Here is an 18,506-nt window from a genome sequence, read left to right as displayed (position 1 = left end):
GGACTGGAGGGAGCTCTGAAGTTTTAAACAACAGGCTGGTGGAAAAACTTCAGGGAAGCAGCTGAAGAAAGGGTCCTATGAAGAAAGATCCCAAAGCTCCAGGTTGCAATGGACCAATGGCCAGGACATGAGCAGTGGTTTTGTAAGGGTGAAATCCCTTCCTGCACAGACAGCTAGTACAAGACTAAGTTCTGCATTTCCAGGAAGTTTATTTTTCCGTGGCACTAGCTTGTCCCTACAGAAACCAAAACCTGTGGTCTTCTCTAAGACCTTAGGAGGGCAACCCAGACTCTGAACTGCTCCTTCAGCACCACAGCCTTCCCTCCCTTCCTTCACACTCTGCTCCTGGAGCTTTTAACCCTCTTGGTGGCTCCACCTTCATCCATTCATCACAAGTTGCAGCTGACTCCCAGCCTTCCAGCCAGGCCACCTATGAACTACTGCCTCTCTGCAGGTGGGGTTTCAGCCCCTGAAGGCTGCACCTCCTTACAAAGATAAACAGCCTGTCAGGTGTAGGTGAAAAGCAAGTGGCATGTATGCTTAGATCAGCCTTTCAACACAAAGCACAGCTATGAGTTAAGTGACTAACCAGGCCCAATGTAGAGTCCTATCTCAGAGAGGAGCACCTGGAACGGTCTCCATGAGATGCTCTATCACTGCTGCAGGATGCTCATTTAGCAGCAGCATTTATGATCAAGAAGAAAATAGGGCAACAAATAAGAGGAAAGCAGTCTTATTGCCTGCAGTCAAGCCTGGACAGCAGGATTTGGAGCACAGAAAGTTTGCAATGACGTGGTATACTAGATTATCCATTCTGTGAAGAACTGTACCAAGTACAGCAGTGCTGGGTGTTTTCCACTGTACATTTATCTTGTGGACTATAGGGGTGGAAAGGACACTGCAAGTGGCATCTCCTACAGCAAATAAAAGGGTTGTGTATAAAGCAGTGTGGTTCTTTTGTGCTGTTGCTCAAAGCAGAGGTGAAGGTAGACATGGACTGTGTACACTCCTCAGACCTGAGTACTGTTAGGAGCTCAATCAAAACAAGACTTTGAGCAATAGCTCTATTGACAGTGGGAACAAGACTGGCTGGGGAAGCCCAATTCACAATGGCAGGTGCCATCTGTACCAAGACTTTGAGTCTCTTGGGCAGCCTGTCTAGTCCACTTCCATCCCTGGCACCTAACATGCTCTCCTACTTTGCCTGCTATGCTTTGAGGCTGCCTTTGAACAGCCAGGCTGTCAGTCCAGAAACCCTTTTGCTACTGCCAAGATCTCTCTTTTTCTGGACATAGCAATGACCCCTACAGAGTCCACAGGCCTGGCCTGGCCACATTTCTCTGTAGTCTTCCTGGGCTCTGAGGCCCTCCTTGGTTTAACAGGCTCCTTAGCCTGCAACTCAAAATGCAAAATGCCTCCCTGGCACCCACTGCAGCCTCCTTTTCTCCCCTTCAGCTACTCTCAAGCCTCACAGTTCAAATACAACCAATAACCAAAACCCAAACCCAAACCCAACCAACTGCACCTTTCTCCAAGCCCTCCCTAGACTCCTACTCAGTTCCACTGGCTTCTCACAGCTCCCATCATCTCCAGTAGTGTTTCTCAACTTCGTGCAAAGAGTTCCTTCTGCTAGCCCATCCCAAGCCAAACTCCCCTCTCTAGCCTAGGTGCTAGGCTTACATTCCCCTCCCCCTTTTAGTCACCTGGCCCCCTCTCCCCTTGCAAGAGGGCCCAGGTACTACCAATCCATGTCCAGGTTTATAGCTCTACAACCTGCAATTTGCCCCTACACCCAGCCAGCCGGCTCACAACCCTGCAGTTCTACCTCATTGAACTGGCTACAGGAGTTTTCTATGAGCCCACTGTAGGCTTCGTTAAGCAGTCTGTGCTCTGCTGCTTCCTAGAGCCAATACTTGATTAGCTACCTGACCCCACTCTCAGTAATAGGGGTTGGGACCCCTGTTATACCATCCCTAGAAAGGGAACAAGTAAATAGAAGCCTTCTGCACCAATCACCCCATACATTAGACCCCTCTCATTGTAATGCCTCCTGCAGCGTTGAGTACGAGGGGACTTGTCCTACCAGCAGCTACCTGTACTCCCAACTTCTGCAAATGTTGACAACAGTCCTGCTGTTATAGGATGCTGAGCTTGGAAGACCCTGTAGTAGTCTATCTCATGCAGAAAGGTGGGGTCTCGAGAGGCAGCCAGCAACATGCAAGGTCTCCTCGGTGGCTACTTTGCAATCTCTGTGGAAGCAGGGGTTGATGCACTTGCTTATTATCCTCAGCAAAGAATTAACAGCCGTCCAGGTATCACAGCCTGGAAGATGCTCTTCTCAGCACTGGTGAGTTCAAGCCAGTGTTTCTCAAATGGAGGTACACCTACCATGAGGGCATGTGGCAAGCTTAGGAGGAAATAGGTAAAAGAGGAATGGGAAATCAAAAGAGGAGAAAGGGGAAATAAAAGTGAAGAAGAGAAAAGCAAAACCGAGAATAAGGTACAACTTCACAACATCCACCCAACACAAGGGTGACAGTACGGTTGGAGTTAAATGATTTGCTGCCTTTCTGGGTTTTTTGGTTTGTTTTTTTTAATTATCCATAACAGGAAACCCTGGGATAGTCAGCAGTGCAACAAACAGGACACCCTTCTAGGTCAGTCTGTCCTGAGCAGAAGTTACCCATTTCTCTAATACAATGGCAAGAGCCTCATTCCTCACAGACTAACATAAAAATTAATAGACAAAGCATTATGATGCAGCTACCTCTGGAGTGGAAGACAGGAGCCAGCTGGAACAGTAACGGGGAAAAGTGAGATTTCAGTCAGTTGACAAGAAGAAATACCCACGCTCTGGAAATGTAAAGGTGAGAGGATTCCCATGGTGAAGTTCTCATCTGTTATGTGACTGAGGCAATCGACTTCTTTTAGTCAAAGTTTAGAGCACTATGTAGATCTGAGACCTACTACACATGGCACCTGGAAATGTTCTGGCTGGAACCAGAATCAGTATAATGTAGTCAGTGGTTCAGCACTGCAGACAAGTAGCGGTGAGACACAAGGAAAGGTATTGTGATAACCAAAAAGCTTGTTTAAATCTATCCCAGGCACATAGTTGGTCCAATAAAAGAGATCACCCACAAACACTCTTGCCTATTTCCTGAACCATCATGGCTACATCACTTCAACACTACCAAAACATAGAGCAAAACACAGAGCATTTACTGCTTAGGGAGCAGAGGGAGCATAGGTGACTTCAACCTTGTCATGTGCTAGTGCTACTAAGACAACTGCTCCATTAACTGCAGCCTCCAGGTGAATATCTGTGTGGTGATGGTTGATCCACCAGGCAAGGTAAATCCAAATAAATGGTGATATCAATGAGGCAAAGAAGTACACACTTGCTTTCTCAATAGCTTGATTTATTGTCTTGTACTGAATCCGAGATAAAATCCTACATCCATGCAAATAGCTTACCAATACAGTAAAACTGCACAAGGAACTTGAGAGCCTATCCATATGTTTCCCTTTTTTAGCTCTTACCCTGTGATATTCAGGTGGGGAAAAGTGTTCTGTTAAATGAGGATGAACATGAAATCACCACTTTGTTCCCTTTGGTCAGATTTGTGGTGAGGGTCTCCCAGGAAGCCATATATTCTGCCTAATAGTTGAAGAGACATGGTTCCTGGGAAGAATACTGCCTAGCACTCCTAGCTGTAGCTGAAAGTGCTGGGCAGGCATGGATGGATCCTCTGCAAGGTAGGTGAGATCAGTATTTTACCCCACATTACACGTGGGGAAGTTGAGGCCAAGTGAAGTGGTTTGCTCAAACCAAGCTGCCTGCCAATGGCATGAGGTGGGGTTAGGCATCATCTACACCCATGTCCTGCATTTGCTGTTCCAAGGCATTGTCACCTCCAGCCGGTTTCTTCTTGCCTCCCTCTTGCTGCTTCTTCTGTTTCTTGGACTGTTCCTGATCAATGGGAGCAGGTTTCACAAACCGAATCATTTCTTTTAGATCTAGCAAGAGAAGTGAGGCAGATTAACCTTGGGAGAGACCTGGCTGGGAAGGCTCCTGAGCTGCTCTATCCCTACCAGGGTAAGAGCCATTCCCCTTCCAGCCTTCAGATCATGAAGGACAATGTTACCATGAATCTCTTAAACCTCCACTCCCAACCCCCTTTTAATTTCCTACCTTCACCCCATCCCAATGGAAGAGTTCCTCCCTCCCCATTTCTAACCCGCTGCTGATCCACTGGCCTGAAAAATCAGCTTGAAGAAACTTAGAGCAGGGTCAAGTGGGAAGCAGAGGTGAGGGAAAAGATCAGGCAGGAGTAGCAGCACAGGGAATCAAAAGCCCAAGTGGACTTGCACAAGATAAAGAGTCCCAGCTTTCCTGCATACCCTCTCTCTAACCTTCTACCCAAAAGAGAATGTAGGAACAGAGGCACGGGGGGGGGGGCGACGACAAGCAACAGGGTAACAGGGAAGGAAACATAGGGGAAGATTAAGAATGCATGGGCCATATAAAAAGGCTTTCTCTGGTTTTACCTGGTGGCATGAAGTCCTTCAGTTTGTCAGGTATGATGATCCCTTCTTCTGTCTGGTAGTTCTCCAGGATGGCACAGATAGTGCGGGTTGTAGCACACATGGTGGCATTCAGCATATGTACGAACTCCACCTGAAGGGACAAAACCAATAGCACTGCAACCAGGACTTAAGATAAACTCCACAGACACCATCCCTATAGAAGCTAAGGAGCCACTTCCCCCCCCCCCCTTTCAATAAAGGCAACTATAATGCACCATGGGAAATACAGCCCAATACAGCAGCTCAACCTACCAAGGCAAATGGGAACAAGTTTTCCAAACTATGTCTCCCATTCGATGCTGCAAGAGCCCTTACAAATCAAAATTTTGGATTTAAACCTGAGTATTTTGCTAATCAAATTTTTGCTAAGAAAACCATGTTCTACAGCTATAATGCACCATGGGAAATGCAGTCTAATACAGCAGCTCAACCTATTTAACTACAGGCTTTTCTTCATTCATAATTTCTGTTGCAAAAACTCCATTTTCGGACCAGCTCTAACTGGAAACCAATACGACCAAGAAAGCTGAATTGTCTGACACAGGCTGAGGTTCTATACAGCACTGCTAGACTCCTAATCCTTTGGAACTGAGTACTGAATACCTCCGATGAAAAAATTGTTGACGATAAACAAAAACAAGTTGACCTAGCAGCTGTGGACTGGGGGAGCAAAGGCAGGGAGAACCCTGGGAAACGGTTTACTCTTCAGACACTTGATTCCCAGGACTTTGGTGCCTGTTTTCTTAACTGCTCTCAAGAGGGCATGTTGGGAGACTAAGCTAGAAGCTGGATACGCATTGGTCAGGATCTATGAGTAGCTATGCCAAACTATGCTATGGGTAGTCCCTGTGCTCCTGGGTTTTCCTGGGGCTAGGGAGGATTTTCCCCTTTCTTCCTGTTGCTACGTGTCAGGGTTTTGCACCCTCTACTCCCGGCCTTCCTCAGAAGCATTGGGTGTTGGCTGCAACCAAGGCTGGGGAGATAAACTGGGGTGTGCCAGTGCTCCTGTTGAGACTAAAACCCAGAGGTTACTGGCTAGAGGGCCTTGCTCCTTTCCTCGCGGTCAGATCAACTGCCATATTTGGAGTCAGCAAGGAATTTTACCCCATGGTCAGACTGTTAAGGACTATGGGGGTTTTGCCATCCTCTGTAGCAGGAGCACAGATCTCCTCCTTGGACCTCCTGAGTGTGTTCTAACAATCCCTGCAGCAACAGGACCCTGACCAGCATTGTCCCCCGACCTTACCTGTGGCAGGTTAAGGTGCTGTGCTTTGTTGTTGTGTGAAAGGTTTGATTTGTATGGGATGATTTGGATAGGGATGACCTTGCCTCAGGCCAACAGCTGGACTAGATGACCTCCAGAGGTCTCTTCTAGCCCTACTTTTCTATGATTCTAAGGTAGAATATAGGTCAGGGTGACACCTTAGAGTTTAACCATTTCAGAGAGGCATAAGCTTTTGTAGGGAACAATCTACTTCATCAGACGCTAGGAACTGAAGCATGGTATTGAAACATCACCTACTTTGTCCATCATTTTCTTGGTCTGACCATAGCGAATCCGTAACCGACGTGCCTGGTAGTCTGTGCAATTTGAGCAGGACACAAGCTCGCGGAATGCACCCGAGCCTGGGAACCAAGCCTCCAGGTCCAGCTTCTTACTGGCAGCATGATTCAAAGAGCCTGAAACATCACAGGGTAGCAGTTACCAGAGAAGACAGATTCAGAAACATTGCATAGGCATGCAAAAAGGGGCTGTTTTCTCAAACCCATCAGTGACTGTGAACAGTAACAGCACCCAAAATATGAAAGTGAAGTATCCTTTCAATCCCAAATATATCAGGAGACAATGCACTCAAAGTTTTACACAACATGCACATGTTGCAGTGCTCCTACTTATTTGCTTTAAAGAGGGATAAAGGTTGATCAAGCCAAAGGTTTTCAGAGGAAACCTCAATGCAATTACAGTTCTAGGACAGTCTTTATGCTGAACAATTCAGTTTAAATGGCCAATCTCATAAACCAGGCAAACAAGCCTACAGATCAGCAACAAGCCACAGGTCAAGCCAGGAATAGCACTGTAGACTTTACTCCAGGGGCGGGCAGTAATTTTGAGCAGAGGGCCGCTTACTGAGTTTTGGCAAGCCATCAAGGACCGCATGACAGGCAGCCAGGGGCAGATAAATATTAATTTTCTAAATTTTTAGGGGCCCCGCGGGCCGGTTAGAATGGCCTGGTGGGCTGCATCTGGCCCCCGGGCCGCATTTTGCCCACCCCTGCTTTACTCCTAGTATAATGCCGTGCCCACTAGAGCCCTGCATTGATTTTCTCAGCGCAGATCAACAGCTGGTCCCTTCACTTCACCCCAAAAGATATGCAGGCACACTCAGGACTCAGAGAGCCAAATTCTGTACCTGAGACAATATTCACAATATGGTAAGGAATGCCCAGCGACTGGTAGAACTCCTCAGCAGTTGCAATCATTTCATCAAACATTTCCCACGACTTGTTGTCATGAGGTGACGCATAGACAAACTGCTCAATCTAGGAAAGAGAAACAGGTAAATTGCCTCCTTTCAGTCTGTCCAAGTTTGAAGGCAGAGTAAGGACCAAGAACAATGCACAAAGAGTTGACAGCAGAAACCAGACTTTACTTGATGGATTCAGGTCTAATGGAGCTACAGGAAAGGGAAATAACAACATGCATACACATACTAGCATTTTTCAGAGTGCCTCAAGCCTGCTGCAGCCTCAAACTCTATGCCAGATTAAATATTTTAAGCGCAGCCACCACTAAGGCAAGGCATGGCAGCCAGTCAGTGCAGCACCTATACACAGAGATGACTTTTCTGAATAAAACATTCTTTGACTAGACTGACCTTGTGAAACCTCTCAGTTGTATCATGTGCCCTGACACATTAGGAAGGCATTAATTTTAAAGGAGTTTGGTATAGGAGAGAGTGCATGTGTAGATATGCCAAACCTCTCCAATTCAGGGTTTAGTGTTTTAGTTTCCCCTTCAAATACACTGTACCTTCAAGGAAATATCATCTACAATGTTTCCCAAACGAGCTAAATACCTCTTTCTTACCTTTTCAAATTGGTGAACGCGGAAGATGCCTCTAGTGTCACGGCCGTGGGAGCCAACTTCCTGCCTAAAACACGTAGACAGCCCAGCATATTTGATGGGCAGATCTTCTGGCTTCAACCATTCATCCCTGTGGAGAGCTGCAATTGGCTGTTCAGATGTTGCAATGAGGTACTTCTCATCAATGGAGCTGTCATCCGATCTCTCACTACCCTTGCCAATTACCTAGAAAAGGTGGGGAGGCAATATCCCTCCATTAGGGTATCAGAGTTGAACAAACTGGTCCGTGAGGATGTGCAATACTGAGTGATACAGTTCTGTCACAGAACTGCAACAGCCCCCAGGTCAAAAAATCCTCTAACAGGACAAATGCTAATGGAAAACTGTATTCTGTGTACATGCATTTTCTTCATTGTACCATGACAGAGGGTACATCTACCATATACAATGGGGTGCTGTTCAGAAATAAATAGAAAAATAAGCCTGGAAGGAACTTCTAACACGCCCCAAGTAGGATCAGCCCTGCCTAAACCATCCCAGACAAATGTCTAACTGCAATCCAATGCTTTCAACAACACAGGTTCTATTCACCTCGTCAGATAACGTATGTTAACTTGCTTAAATCACCTTCACTGTTATAAAGTTCTTTCTACTATCTCTACACAAGATAGCACAGTTACTGCCAACTACGGTTCTTTACTGAGACAAGGTGCAACAGTGGGCTAATGAGCTAACTGACATCTCAGCATGACACTGCGTCTCCAGTTGTAAATTCACAGAGAAAAAGATAGCTATGAACAAGGACATCTAGGCATTGCACGACACTCTGAAATGCAGAAGACTCAGCAGGACAACTCAGGAGATTAATTATGAAATAGTCCAGCTCAAACTAATTATTTAGAAATGAGCAAGGATGGAAAGCCCCTGTTGCTGGATATTTGACTTCCCCAAAATGTGATGCTGGCCTCTGTCCAGGTCCCGATGATACAGTTTGTGACAGACATTTGTCATCATCACAAAGTTATTATGACAACTGGCCCTGTCAGGAGTAGTCTCAGAACACAGACCAAAAATGAAGCAGGACAGGAGACTATTTTCACTCCAAAAGATGGACCCTGGAAGTAGTGGAACAGGGAAGCAGATACTACAGTGCCCATATTTAGTTATACATGAGGGACCTTTGGTCTCTGGCTTTCATGAGCAGGAAATATTCCTAAAGACACTACATATAAAAACCAGAAAATCTGGTTCTGTAGGAAAAAAAGACCAAAGTTTCTTTAGAATGAGGATATGAATGAAGGATAAATAATGAACAGACTCACTGATTTCAAGGCTTGAAAAAGCCTCTTCTGATCCTTTTTGAGCCAGAGACTATCACTTAGTAACTCCAAGCTTACCCTAAAATCTTCTGAAAAGTCTAGATCAAGGTTATCCAACTGGCAGCCCACGAGTCACATGAACTGTAAGAGGTTAACATGCAGCTCCTGCCCAGCTGCCACTGCCCTGGCACTCCAGCTGTCATAGCAGCCAGGGTCTTGGGGCTTTGTCTCCATCCCCCGGCCTCCACTGCATGTCCCCATAAGCAAGGAATGGCACAGTGCAGCCTCTGGGATCAGGTGAGCTGGCAGCCCAGAACTTCCATGTGACATGGTGCCGTAGGGAAGCCAGCAGGGGGCTGCATGTGGTGCCTGGGTGGGGGCACAGTGGAGGCTCCTGTGTGCCTGTGCTAGTGGGGAAGGGGGCTCCCAGAACTCACATTAGTACAGCCCATGAGGCATACATACCCCAGTCACAGGTGTGACATCCCTGGTCTAGATCAACAAGGTCTGATTTGAAAATCCCAAGAGACTCTCTTGCTAACTGCCCACAGGTGCTGCCTATAGGACATGATAAATGGAAGCTTCCCATGCAAGCCTGTCACTGCGCACAGCTACTCTCTTCCCACCAGCTTACCTTGTAAAGCTCCTCATCAAACTGACTGAGCTGAGCAACCTCCTGCATCACCTCTTTTCTCATGAAGAAGGGGGTGTAGATGGGGGTGTACCCACTCTTTGCCAGCGTCTGCAGGGCATACTGAATTAGAGCCTGTTCAAGGAAGACCAAGGCACCCTACAAAAACAAGAAAAGCCACTGTCAGGTTACAGAAAGGACTGTATTTCCAAGGAATGAGCACCCACTGTTCCCACAGACTATAAGGGCAGATACATATGTTGAGCTCCTCTAAGATCAAGCCATAAGCACGTATGGAACAAAGTCAAAGGAGTCCAGCCTCACCAAAATAACTAGGGTAGGAAAAGGACCTCAGACACCATGGATAAGCCTAAACAATGCACCACTAGCCACCATCCAAAATCTATCCCATAAATCAAACAAACAATAAATAAGTAAAAATTACACAGAGCTGCAAGATGGAGTATTTGGGACTCAAAACTTCCTTCCCTGCAGCTTAACACATACAGCACTCAGTTTAACACCCAGGCCCAGCTCAATACCCTTTGATAGCTTTTAAGAATATCATGTATATAGTAAAAACAAGGATCTTTAGAACAAAATGTACTAAGGGGCAGGCTTCGAGTACAGAAGGGGAGCTCCTCTCCCTAGAGAAGGCTCCGTTGGCCTCCTACACAATCAGGGATCAAATTCAACACTAGAGCCTGGCCTGGTACTTTCAGCTAAAACAGCAGTAGGCACAGCACAAGTGATGGAAATGGGCTGCCCATTTCTGCTCTTGTGCTTGTCTGATTTGAGGTTCTCTGACGTGCTCTACAGACAGGAAGGGTTTGCGTGCTGGGGGGCCCTCTCACCTTAAGGAAGTACCCTCTGCTTCCAGCTACTATGGCCCCCTTTTCTCCCTCGTAGCCATCCACCATCACCACTAAGTCAACATGGGAGTACTTTTTTGTCGTTGTGCAGTCTCCCCATATCCTTTCTACTTTGTTATCCACATCCTGCACACAAGATGGAAAGAGCAAGAGAGAAAGAAAAATGAAAAGTGACTCAAGAATTTCTGCTCACAGACACACCAGAAGCCTGGCCCCTTCAGGCAGGAATTCCAACACAGTTTGTATAATCCCAGGTCAGTGTGTTTTGTGAAAGGCAGATTGTGCTTGAGAAGTGGAGCAGACATGCTTTAACTCACGCTGAGGCTCTAACCTGTGTGAATGTCTACTCCAGACTTTATGCTGTCTATAGAGTGACCAAGTGAGCAAGAGTGTGGAACCCCAACGCTGCCCCCTACTGACAACACATTATCCTGCCACTTGGATGCCAGCCCAACCCAACTGTAGTCCTGAAGATAAATGTTCTTTCTGAATGAATTAATCAGCAAAGGCAGATCCCAGCGTCTGGCTCTGACTAAGTTTCCCATGTATTCCTCAAACAATGACAGCATGCTGCACTCTGAGCAGTTCTTTATGCTCGGTGAGCTCCTTCTCCACAGGGAACGCAGTCTTGTCATGCAGATTTCATTCACTTGATCCCAGATCTCAGCAAGCCCTTTCGGCAGGGACCTCATTTCAGTGTTCCCTGCTCACCAGGACCCTCGGCATTTTGCTTTGATGTGCCCGTGCACGGCTGTTTGGAACTGACTATATGTTACTTCCCTATACTCACCGGAATTACCATCTACATGAAGGGGATGCATCTGTTCGTACCTCGTCGTTGCTGATGGGCACAGAGGGATGAAGGAGGTTTCCAATTTCTCTCAGGTTTTCAAACCTCTGTGCTTCCAGTTTCACCCGCTCTGAATCACACTTCAGAATAGCATTATCAATCAGAATCCGAACTTTCTTGATCTGGGATACCTGAAGGCCCTGTTACAAACAAAACACTAGGTACATCACAACTGAAACTTTATAAACATGAAAAAATAGCTTTAACATCCTTATTCTAGCAAAAGGACAATGGCCCTGTAAGTACCACTAACCACCGTGATTCTCTGTTTAATCTACCTGGCTTTTGCAATGAAAAGTTTTATTTCATCATCAATCAGAATTCACTGAATGTGTCAATACAGTACTGGATAAAAGGCCACTAGTTGACATGCTGTATTCTCATATACATCAGGGGTCAGCAATACTTTTGGGCAAAGTGCCAAAAAACCCTGCAACCTCGACTTGTAAGATCCCAGGGGCAGATGGCAAGGGCACCACAAGGGGCCTGATCCTTATTGAAGCAGCACAGCCCCTTCTCTGCTGTCTGCCCCAAGGTGCATGTGCGCTTGCCACCAGCAACAAGCCAGGCAGGGCTGGTGCAGCTGTTTACAGCCTCCCCACCACCTGCTGCAAGCAGCTCAGGCTCCACGGCTGGCAGTACAGGATTGCCCAGAGCTGGGGCTGGCTGTGGCGTGCTGAGAAAAATGGCTTCATATGCCACACTGACACACATGCTGGGGGTTGCTGACACCTGATATACACCTTCCCCCCCCAAAAAAAAATCAGCCCCCAAAATTGGGATGTTAGACTTTGGCAAAATTTAGACTTTTGCAAGGCTTTGAACAAAGACTTTCACAAGAAGCTACTGAAGAAGCTAGGTTGTCATGTGGAAAGAAACAAAGCACTGGAAAAATAGGAAAAGGACTAGGAACAAAAGGGCAGTTTCCAAAGCAGAAGTGCTTCAAAATTCTACATGTGTTTATTATTTATTAATAAGCTAGAAAGCAGGGGGTGGTCGAGATTGGAGACGACAGGGAACGACTTAGTTTGGTCAAATCCAAAGAAAACTACAAGGAAGCCAAACAAATAGGTAATACAATGGCTAATTAAGTTCACCACTGAAGAATACCAAATACTGTATGTTGTTAGGAATAACAGGAACTACTCCAAAACCTAGCAGCATTCTAAATTTATTCTATCAGTGCAGAAATGGGACCCAGCATCGCTATAGACAGCTCAAAGACAACCTTCTGCTCTCTGTGCTGCTCTGGTAAGTAAAACAAAGATGGTAGCATGCAGAGGGACTGGGGTGGAGAAGAAAAAAACCTTTTAATTATATGAATCAAGTGTGCAGTTATGTCTAGACTACTGCATGCAGCACTAATCATCCCATCTGAAATTGGGATATTGCCAAATTATAAGGGTGCACCAATAAAAATATTTTTGATTGATACTAATGGCCGATTATTAACCAGCCATATCGGCTGATACTGATGCAATTGCCGATAGGCAGCCCAGCAGCTTAAAAAACAGCGTCCGACCAGTAATTCGGGGGGAGGGGAATGACATGGCAGATTGAGGCCCCTCCATGGTGAGGGTGGGAGTGGGGCTGGGGTAGCGGCAGGCGCTGCCCAGCTGGGGCGCATTTATTGGTGACTTTATCAGCTACACTGCCCCAAAAAAGCTAATTGCTGATAAGGTAAATCTTCCTTTTATCAGTGTCGATACAATATGGACCGATATATCAGTGCACCTCTAAGCAAAATCCAACAGGCTGGCTGAACTAAATGATGTGGTCGAGGTCCCTGAATGCAGACATACATATACAGTAATGTACAGCAAGGAATCATACTTAAGTCAAGAAAAGAATCAGAAAAACATCAAAATAGAAGCCAGGTAATGGCTATTTTTTCATAATGTCCAAAGACCAATGGAAGATGGAAATCTAACTTACCGCTAGTATGTCTGCAGTGAGATCATCAAGTTTTTGTGCACTTTCTGGTAGAGACTCATCATCCCCTACAGGCTCCTTTTTCTGTGACAAAAAAAATCCATAGTACCACCAAGACAGAGAGAAAACAGTAAGACTTTTCCAAGAACATGCATCTTAAACAATAATGATGAGGAGGCAACTACAGCTGCCGGAAGAGAAAGGGTGGAATTAGGACTGGGAGGAGAAGGGTCCACATGAGAATCTTCACTTTAGGAAGTGGCCCAGAATATGGAGTAATATGAAATCATGGCTTGAGTTGATTAAAATTTCAACAGTCCAGCAATAATTTTTCAAACCTACAGCAGCCTCGATTTAGATTAGCTAGAAGTTTCAGCGGACATTTCTTCAGATCATTTCCTGAGCAAAATCCTCCCAGCAAAACCAATCCAGGTAAGAAAGTTAGGACCAGACCAGACTGTTTTGAAGTAAAGACTGCTCTGAGCTGGTGCCATACCAGCTCAAGGTGAGGACTATATTACAAGACAATATAACTATTACAAACATATGGTGCTTCTCTCTCTTACCTTCATTTTCTCACCTATCGTTCTGCTGCAAAGGTTCTTCAGTTTGTTCAGGTAATCTGTACGAAATCGACCTAGGAATAAGGCATTGGAGGAAAATGTAGTTTCATCACAGAGACTGCTGGTTTACACAATTTTACTAGTGGCTTCAGAGACCTGTTGAGTTGGAATACCGTTATCCATGTAAATGATGTAAAACTCATTCCCTCTTCACTTCAAAAGAACTGCCAACTCTCTGAATAAGATTTGTAAAGAGGAGTGGAGAAATGCTTGTGGAGAGTAGGCACTTCAGTCTGTAATGAAAGGATGGCTTCAAAGCCAATGCATGAGGAATAAACACTGAGAGCACTGTGCCCCTAGGCAAGCCACTGCCTCTCTGTACTAGTTTTCCCATCAATAGATTAAGTGTAATGCTTCACTACCTCGCAGGAGCATTGGGAGGTTTAAGTCAGGCATGCAAAACTCCACTTGCCATTTTGCATTGCTCAATACCCTACAAAACAAGAAGAACATTGAAATGCTATCATTCTAGTGTCATTGTACATAAACAGACTGTAGCCTTAACTAGAGGTGCACCAATATATCGGTCCATATTGTAATGGCACTGATAAAAGGAAAATTGATATTATCAGTAATATGTAGCCAATAATGTCACTGATAAATGCCACATGCATGTGTGCAGCCACAACATACATGTGGCCAGGAATACAGCACAGCAGCTTGGAGAGCAGCATCTGGCCGGTAAGACTGCGGGGTGGAAGGGGCATGGGGGGCGCAGACTGATGCCCCCACGGTGAGGGAGAGAGTGGGGCAGGGGCTGCCCAGCCAGGGTAGGGCAGGGTGCAGGAAGGAGCTGTGGGCAGCTTGTCCAGCAGGTGCAGGGGGAGGTGGCTCCTGCTGCTGCATACACCCCTGGGGGAGGCATAGAGGGCATGTGCCCCTCCAGATTTGTGCATGGGACAAGGGTGGACTGCTCACTGCGGGCAGGCTCAGGGCAGGGGGCTGTGCCAGCCTATTCCCCGTGGGGAAGCTTGGCCAGGGCTGAACTCAGGGCAGGCGACAGCAGCGCTGGGAGTGGGGGGCTATGGCAAATTTTGGGGTAGCTGTAGACCAACCTATACCCTCCCAGTGCAGCCACCACCTACCCTGCCCTGCCCTCAGCCCCAACCTGGGCCCCCTTTCCCCAACCAAGAAGAGGCTGGCGAAGCCCCTGGCCCAAGACCTCACCGGCAGACTGCCAGCACCCCACGCACAAATCTGGTGGGCACATGCTCCCATGCCTCCTCCAGGGGTGTGTGCAGTGGCAGGAGCCATCCCCCCTTCCCATCCCCCCAGACAAGCTGCAGCTCTGTCCCATGCCCTGCCCTGGCTGAGCAGTGCCTGCCCCTGCCCCATTCCCTCCCTCACTGTGGGGGCCTCAACCTGCACCCCCATGCCCCGATTTACTAGCTAGATGCTGCTCTCCATGCCGCCAGGCTGCACTTCTAGCCACATACGGGCTGCAGCTGCACACATGCACATGGCATTTATCGGTGACATTATCGGCCACATCAGCCAAAAAAAGCCGATTGCTGATAACGTGGACCAATGTAGAGGTGCACCTCTACTGGTTAATAATCAGCTAGCGGTATCGGTCAACAAAATCTTTATCAGTGCACCCCTCATCTTATCTGACATTTCAAGGCTTGAAAAAGTTTGGTCACTCCCCACAGGGGAAACAGAAACCTTTTCCTTAGAAGAGATTAGCCTACATCCACCCCTAACAGTTCCTGAAAAATGTATGCTTTCATTTTGAACATGTCTAGTTTCTTCCTGGTGCTAAGATGGGTTCCTAAATGTGAGTCTGCAGTGGCACCATATTGCACAGGCTACAAAAAGGGCCAAATTTCCTCTGCTCCACTTTCCAAACAGCAACATGGTGCGATCGACAAAACCTAGGGCAGTTTCACTACCACTGTGCAGAAGAAGAAACAGACATGCATCTTATCTACTACTATTTTGGAAATCTGAGTGTGGCGAGGGCAGAAGCAGGAAATAGCGTCCTTCCTTAGAATGAAGACCTCCCAAAGAGAGGAGCAAGGACAGTCAGAGTAGCAGAGGCCAACCACCCCAGTGATGTCCAGATGGCTGGGGAAGGATAGAGCCCAGGACACATGCCCTTTCTGCTCCCCAAAGCAAGGAAGCTCTCGCGCCTCCAGGGAAGAAGAGAGGGATTTATCAGAAGCCTACTAACTAAAGGCACATTGTAATGAAGGAATCAAAAACTGCAGCCAGGGATAACCACCCGGTTCTAAGGTCTCCCTTCCTTTTCCAGGAGAGAACAGAATCCGGTTCCTCACTAGAGCACTGGCATTAATACTCCTGATGGTGCATCTCCATCCCCCCTTTATCAGCCTCTGACTGGTCTGTTTTGGGCTCTGGACAGTGAAGAGATCAATTCTAAATAATTCAAGCCTTGTAAAAAAAACCTTGGGAAAAAAAACCCGCAGCATCCTTATAGGCTCGCAGTGCTATGTTGGCTAGCACTATGCAAGAAAGAGACTTGGGGGTCATCATTGACCACAAGATGAACATGAGCCTGCAATGCGATGCTGCGGCTAGTAAAGTGACCAAAATGCTGGCTTGCATCCATAGATGCTTCTCAAGCAAATCCCGGGACGTCATTCTCCCCCTGTACTCGGCCTTAGTGAGGCCGCAGCTGGAGTACTGCGTCCAGTTTTGGGCTCCACAATTCAAAAAGGATGTGGAGAAGCTTGAGAGAGTCCAGAGAAGAGCCACGCGCATGATCGGGGTCAGGGAAGCAGACCCTACGATGACAGGCTGAGAGCCCTGGGGCTCTTTAGCCTGAAAAAGCGCAGGCTCAGGGGTGATCTGATGGCCACCTACAAGTTTATCAGGGGTGACCACCAGTATCTGGGGGAACGTTTGTTCACCAGAGCGCCCCAAGGGATGACGAGGTCGAATGGTCACAAACTACTACAAGATCGTTTCAGGCTGGACATAAGGAAGAATTTCTTTACTGTCCGAGCCCCCAAGGTCTGGAACAGCCTGCCACCGGAGGTGGTTCAAGCGCCTTCGTTGAACACCTTCAAGATGAAACTGGATGCTTATCTTGCTGGGATCCTATGACCCCAGCTGACTTCCTGCCCTTTGGGCGGGGGGCTGGACTCAATGATCTTCCGAGGTCCCTTCCAGCCCTAATGTCTATGAAATCTATGAAACACTGATGACAACTAAGCAAAGCTCCTTCACTCCCACGCACCCCTGTTTTGAGATAGAGTATTAATTTACAGAATCAGGAACCAAAGTCAGAGTTAGAAGGATGTCTGACTCCTGTCAAGACAGGCTAAGAAAAAACAGACGAAACATGATCAGTGAATGTGATGACACAGTCTGAAATGTAAGCCATAAAAACCGAGCACCCAAAAACCAAACATGTGCTCTCAGACACCTGGCAGCACCAGCTGGCCGAACAGCAATCCCTTCCGGTTTGTGGCGTCAATAGATGGGCGGCTATGCTAGTTGCAGCTGGATTGCATCAGGCTGAATGATTCACCCATGCTCCCGCCCCGCATCCTGCCAAATAGTGCTCCAATGATTTACATGGCAGCACATGCTCACAGGGACCAAACGCAAGAGGCTTCTCTTGCCGTGCACCGAGACAGCTCCTCACAGGAGGTCACAGGTCGCGGTGCAGTCCTCCACACCGCACTGTAATGCAGCAAGCCCTGCCACCCGCCCTGGCTGCATTTAACAAGCAATCTCCATACGCACTTTGTGACGCCCTTCAGGGCGAAGGAAGGGTTCATAAATCGTAAGGGGCAGAAGGGACCTCAGAAAACCGTCGGGTCCAGCCCCCTGCACCAAGCAGGAAAGACTCCTGGTGACCCCAGCGAGGTACCAGCAAGGCCCTACAAAGAGATCTAAGCCGTGGATACAATGTGGAGCAAGGCAGCAGGCTGCAGACAGGAGGTGTAAAATAAGGACCCCGATTCTTCCACAAGGGCCCCACGACAGGAGTGTGCGTTAACCCCACGTTTCTCAACCCATCAGTTGTGACCCCAAAATGGGTCGCAAGAATATATATGAAAGAGTTATGCACAGACTTCAAAACTGGACTCTCCTTTAACGGGGGGAACCGCAGCTTTGCCCCTGCAGGCTGCGAGGCGCCAGGGCCGGGCGCCCCCGACCCCGGGACAAGGCGGGACTCGAACCACAGCCCCCCGGGATTCCCCCTCCCGCGCACGCGCACTGCGCCGCCCCGGACCGCATCTAGCAGGGCCTCCCCGCGCTTACATCGCCGCCAGGCCGCGTCCGCTTGCACCAGCGCGTCCACCAGCCCCGGGTCCTTGAAGCGCTTGATCTGCATGTCGCGCACCACGGCGGGGTCCCCGCCCTTGTCGGCGCGGAACAGGTCCAGGTCCAGCACCATGACGGCGGCGGCGGCGGCGAGTGCCGGTGCCTGTCAGCGCGGAGGAGGAAGCGGCGCACGCCCACTGCGCATGCGCCGAGAAAGGATGGTGTCACCGCTCCCTCCCGGCGCCTGCGCACACCCCCGGCGGAGGGCGAAGGGCGTCTTGCGCATGCACCCATCCCGGCGCCGGGGAGGCTCCGCCCACTCGGGGTCCCCGGCGTGGGCGCTGTAGCGGCCCCTGCAGGCTCCG

The 18,506-nt window shown here is 48.0% G+C and overlaps 1 protein-coding gene across 1 annotated transcript; it reads right to left on the bottom strand.

Annotated features, from left to right (window-relative positions):
* Window positions 1-3,401: 3,401 nt before the first annotated feature.
* On the bottom strand, window positions 3,402-18,343 carry SARS1 (seryl-tRNA synthetase 1). The gene is made up of 11 exons (XM_006260038.4): window positions 18,139-18,343; window positions 13,846-13,916; window positions 13,283-13,363; window positions 11,329-11,487; window positions 10,480-10,623; window positions 9,629-9,784; window positions 7,679-7,900; window positions 7,002-7,131; window positions 6,113-6,270; window positions 4,552-4,681; window positions 3,402-4,020 (listed from the first exon to the last, which is right to left on the bottom strand). Exons 1-11 carry the CDS (start codon window positions 18,272-18,274, stop codon window positions 3,863-3,865), a joined length of 1,545 nt encoding a protein of 514 aa, XP_006260100.1. The 5' UTR covers window positions 18,275-18,343; the 3' UTR covers window positions 3,402-3,862.
* Between the last annotated feature and the right edge of the window lie 163 nt (window positions 18,344-18,506).

Source organism: Alligator mississippiensis, chromosome 14, assembly GCF_030867095.1.
Source record: "Alligator mississippiensis isolate rAllMis1 chromosome 14, rAllMis1, whole genome shotgun sequence".
Classification (NCBI taxonomy): Eukaryota; Metazoa; Chordata; order Crocodylia; family Alligatoridae; genus Alligator; species Alligator mississippiensis.
Note: the sequence above shows the minus strand (reverse complement) of the source record. Positions and strands in the feature narration are given on the sequence as shown.

Excerpts from the sequence above, each read along its gene's own strand:
- SARS1 (XM_006260038.4), bottom strand. The coding sequence starts at position 18,274 with ATGGTGCTGGACCTGGACCTGTTCCGCGCCGACAAGGGCGGGGACCCC. Across the intron at positions 11,488-13,282 it reads TCACTGCAGACATACTAGCG|GGCCTTCAGGTATCCCAGAT; the intron begins GTAAGTTAGATT and ends TGTTTGTAACAG. Across the intron at positions 7,132-7,678 it reads GCGTTCACCAATTTGAAAAG|ATTGAGCAGTTTGTCTATGC; the intron begins GTAAGAAAGAGG and ends TCTCTTTCCTAG.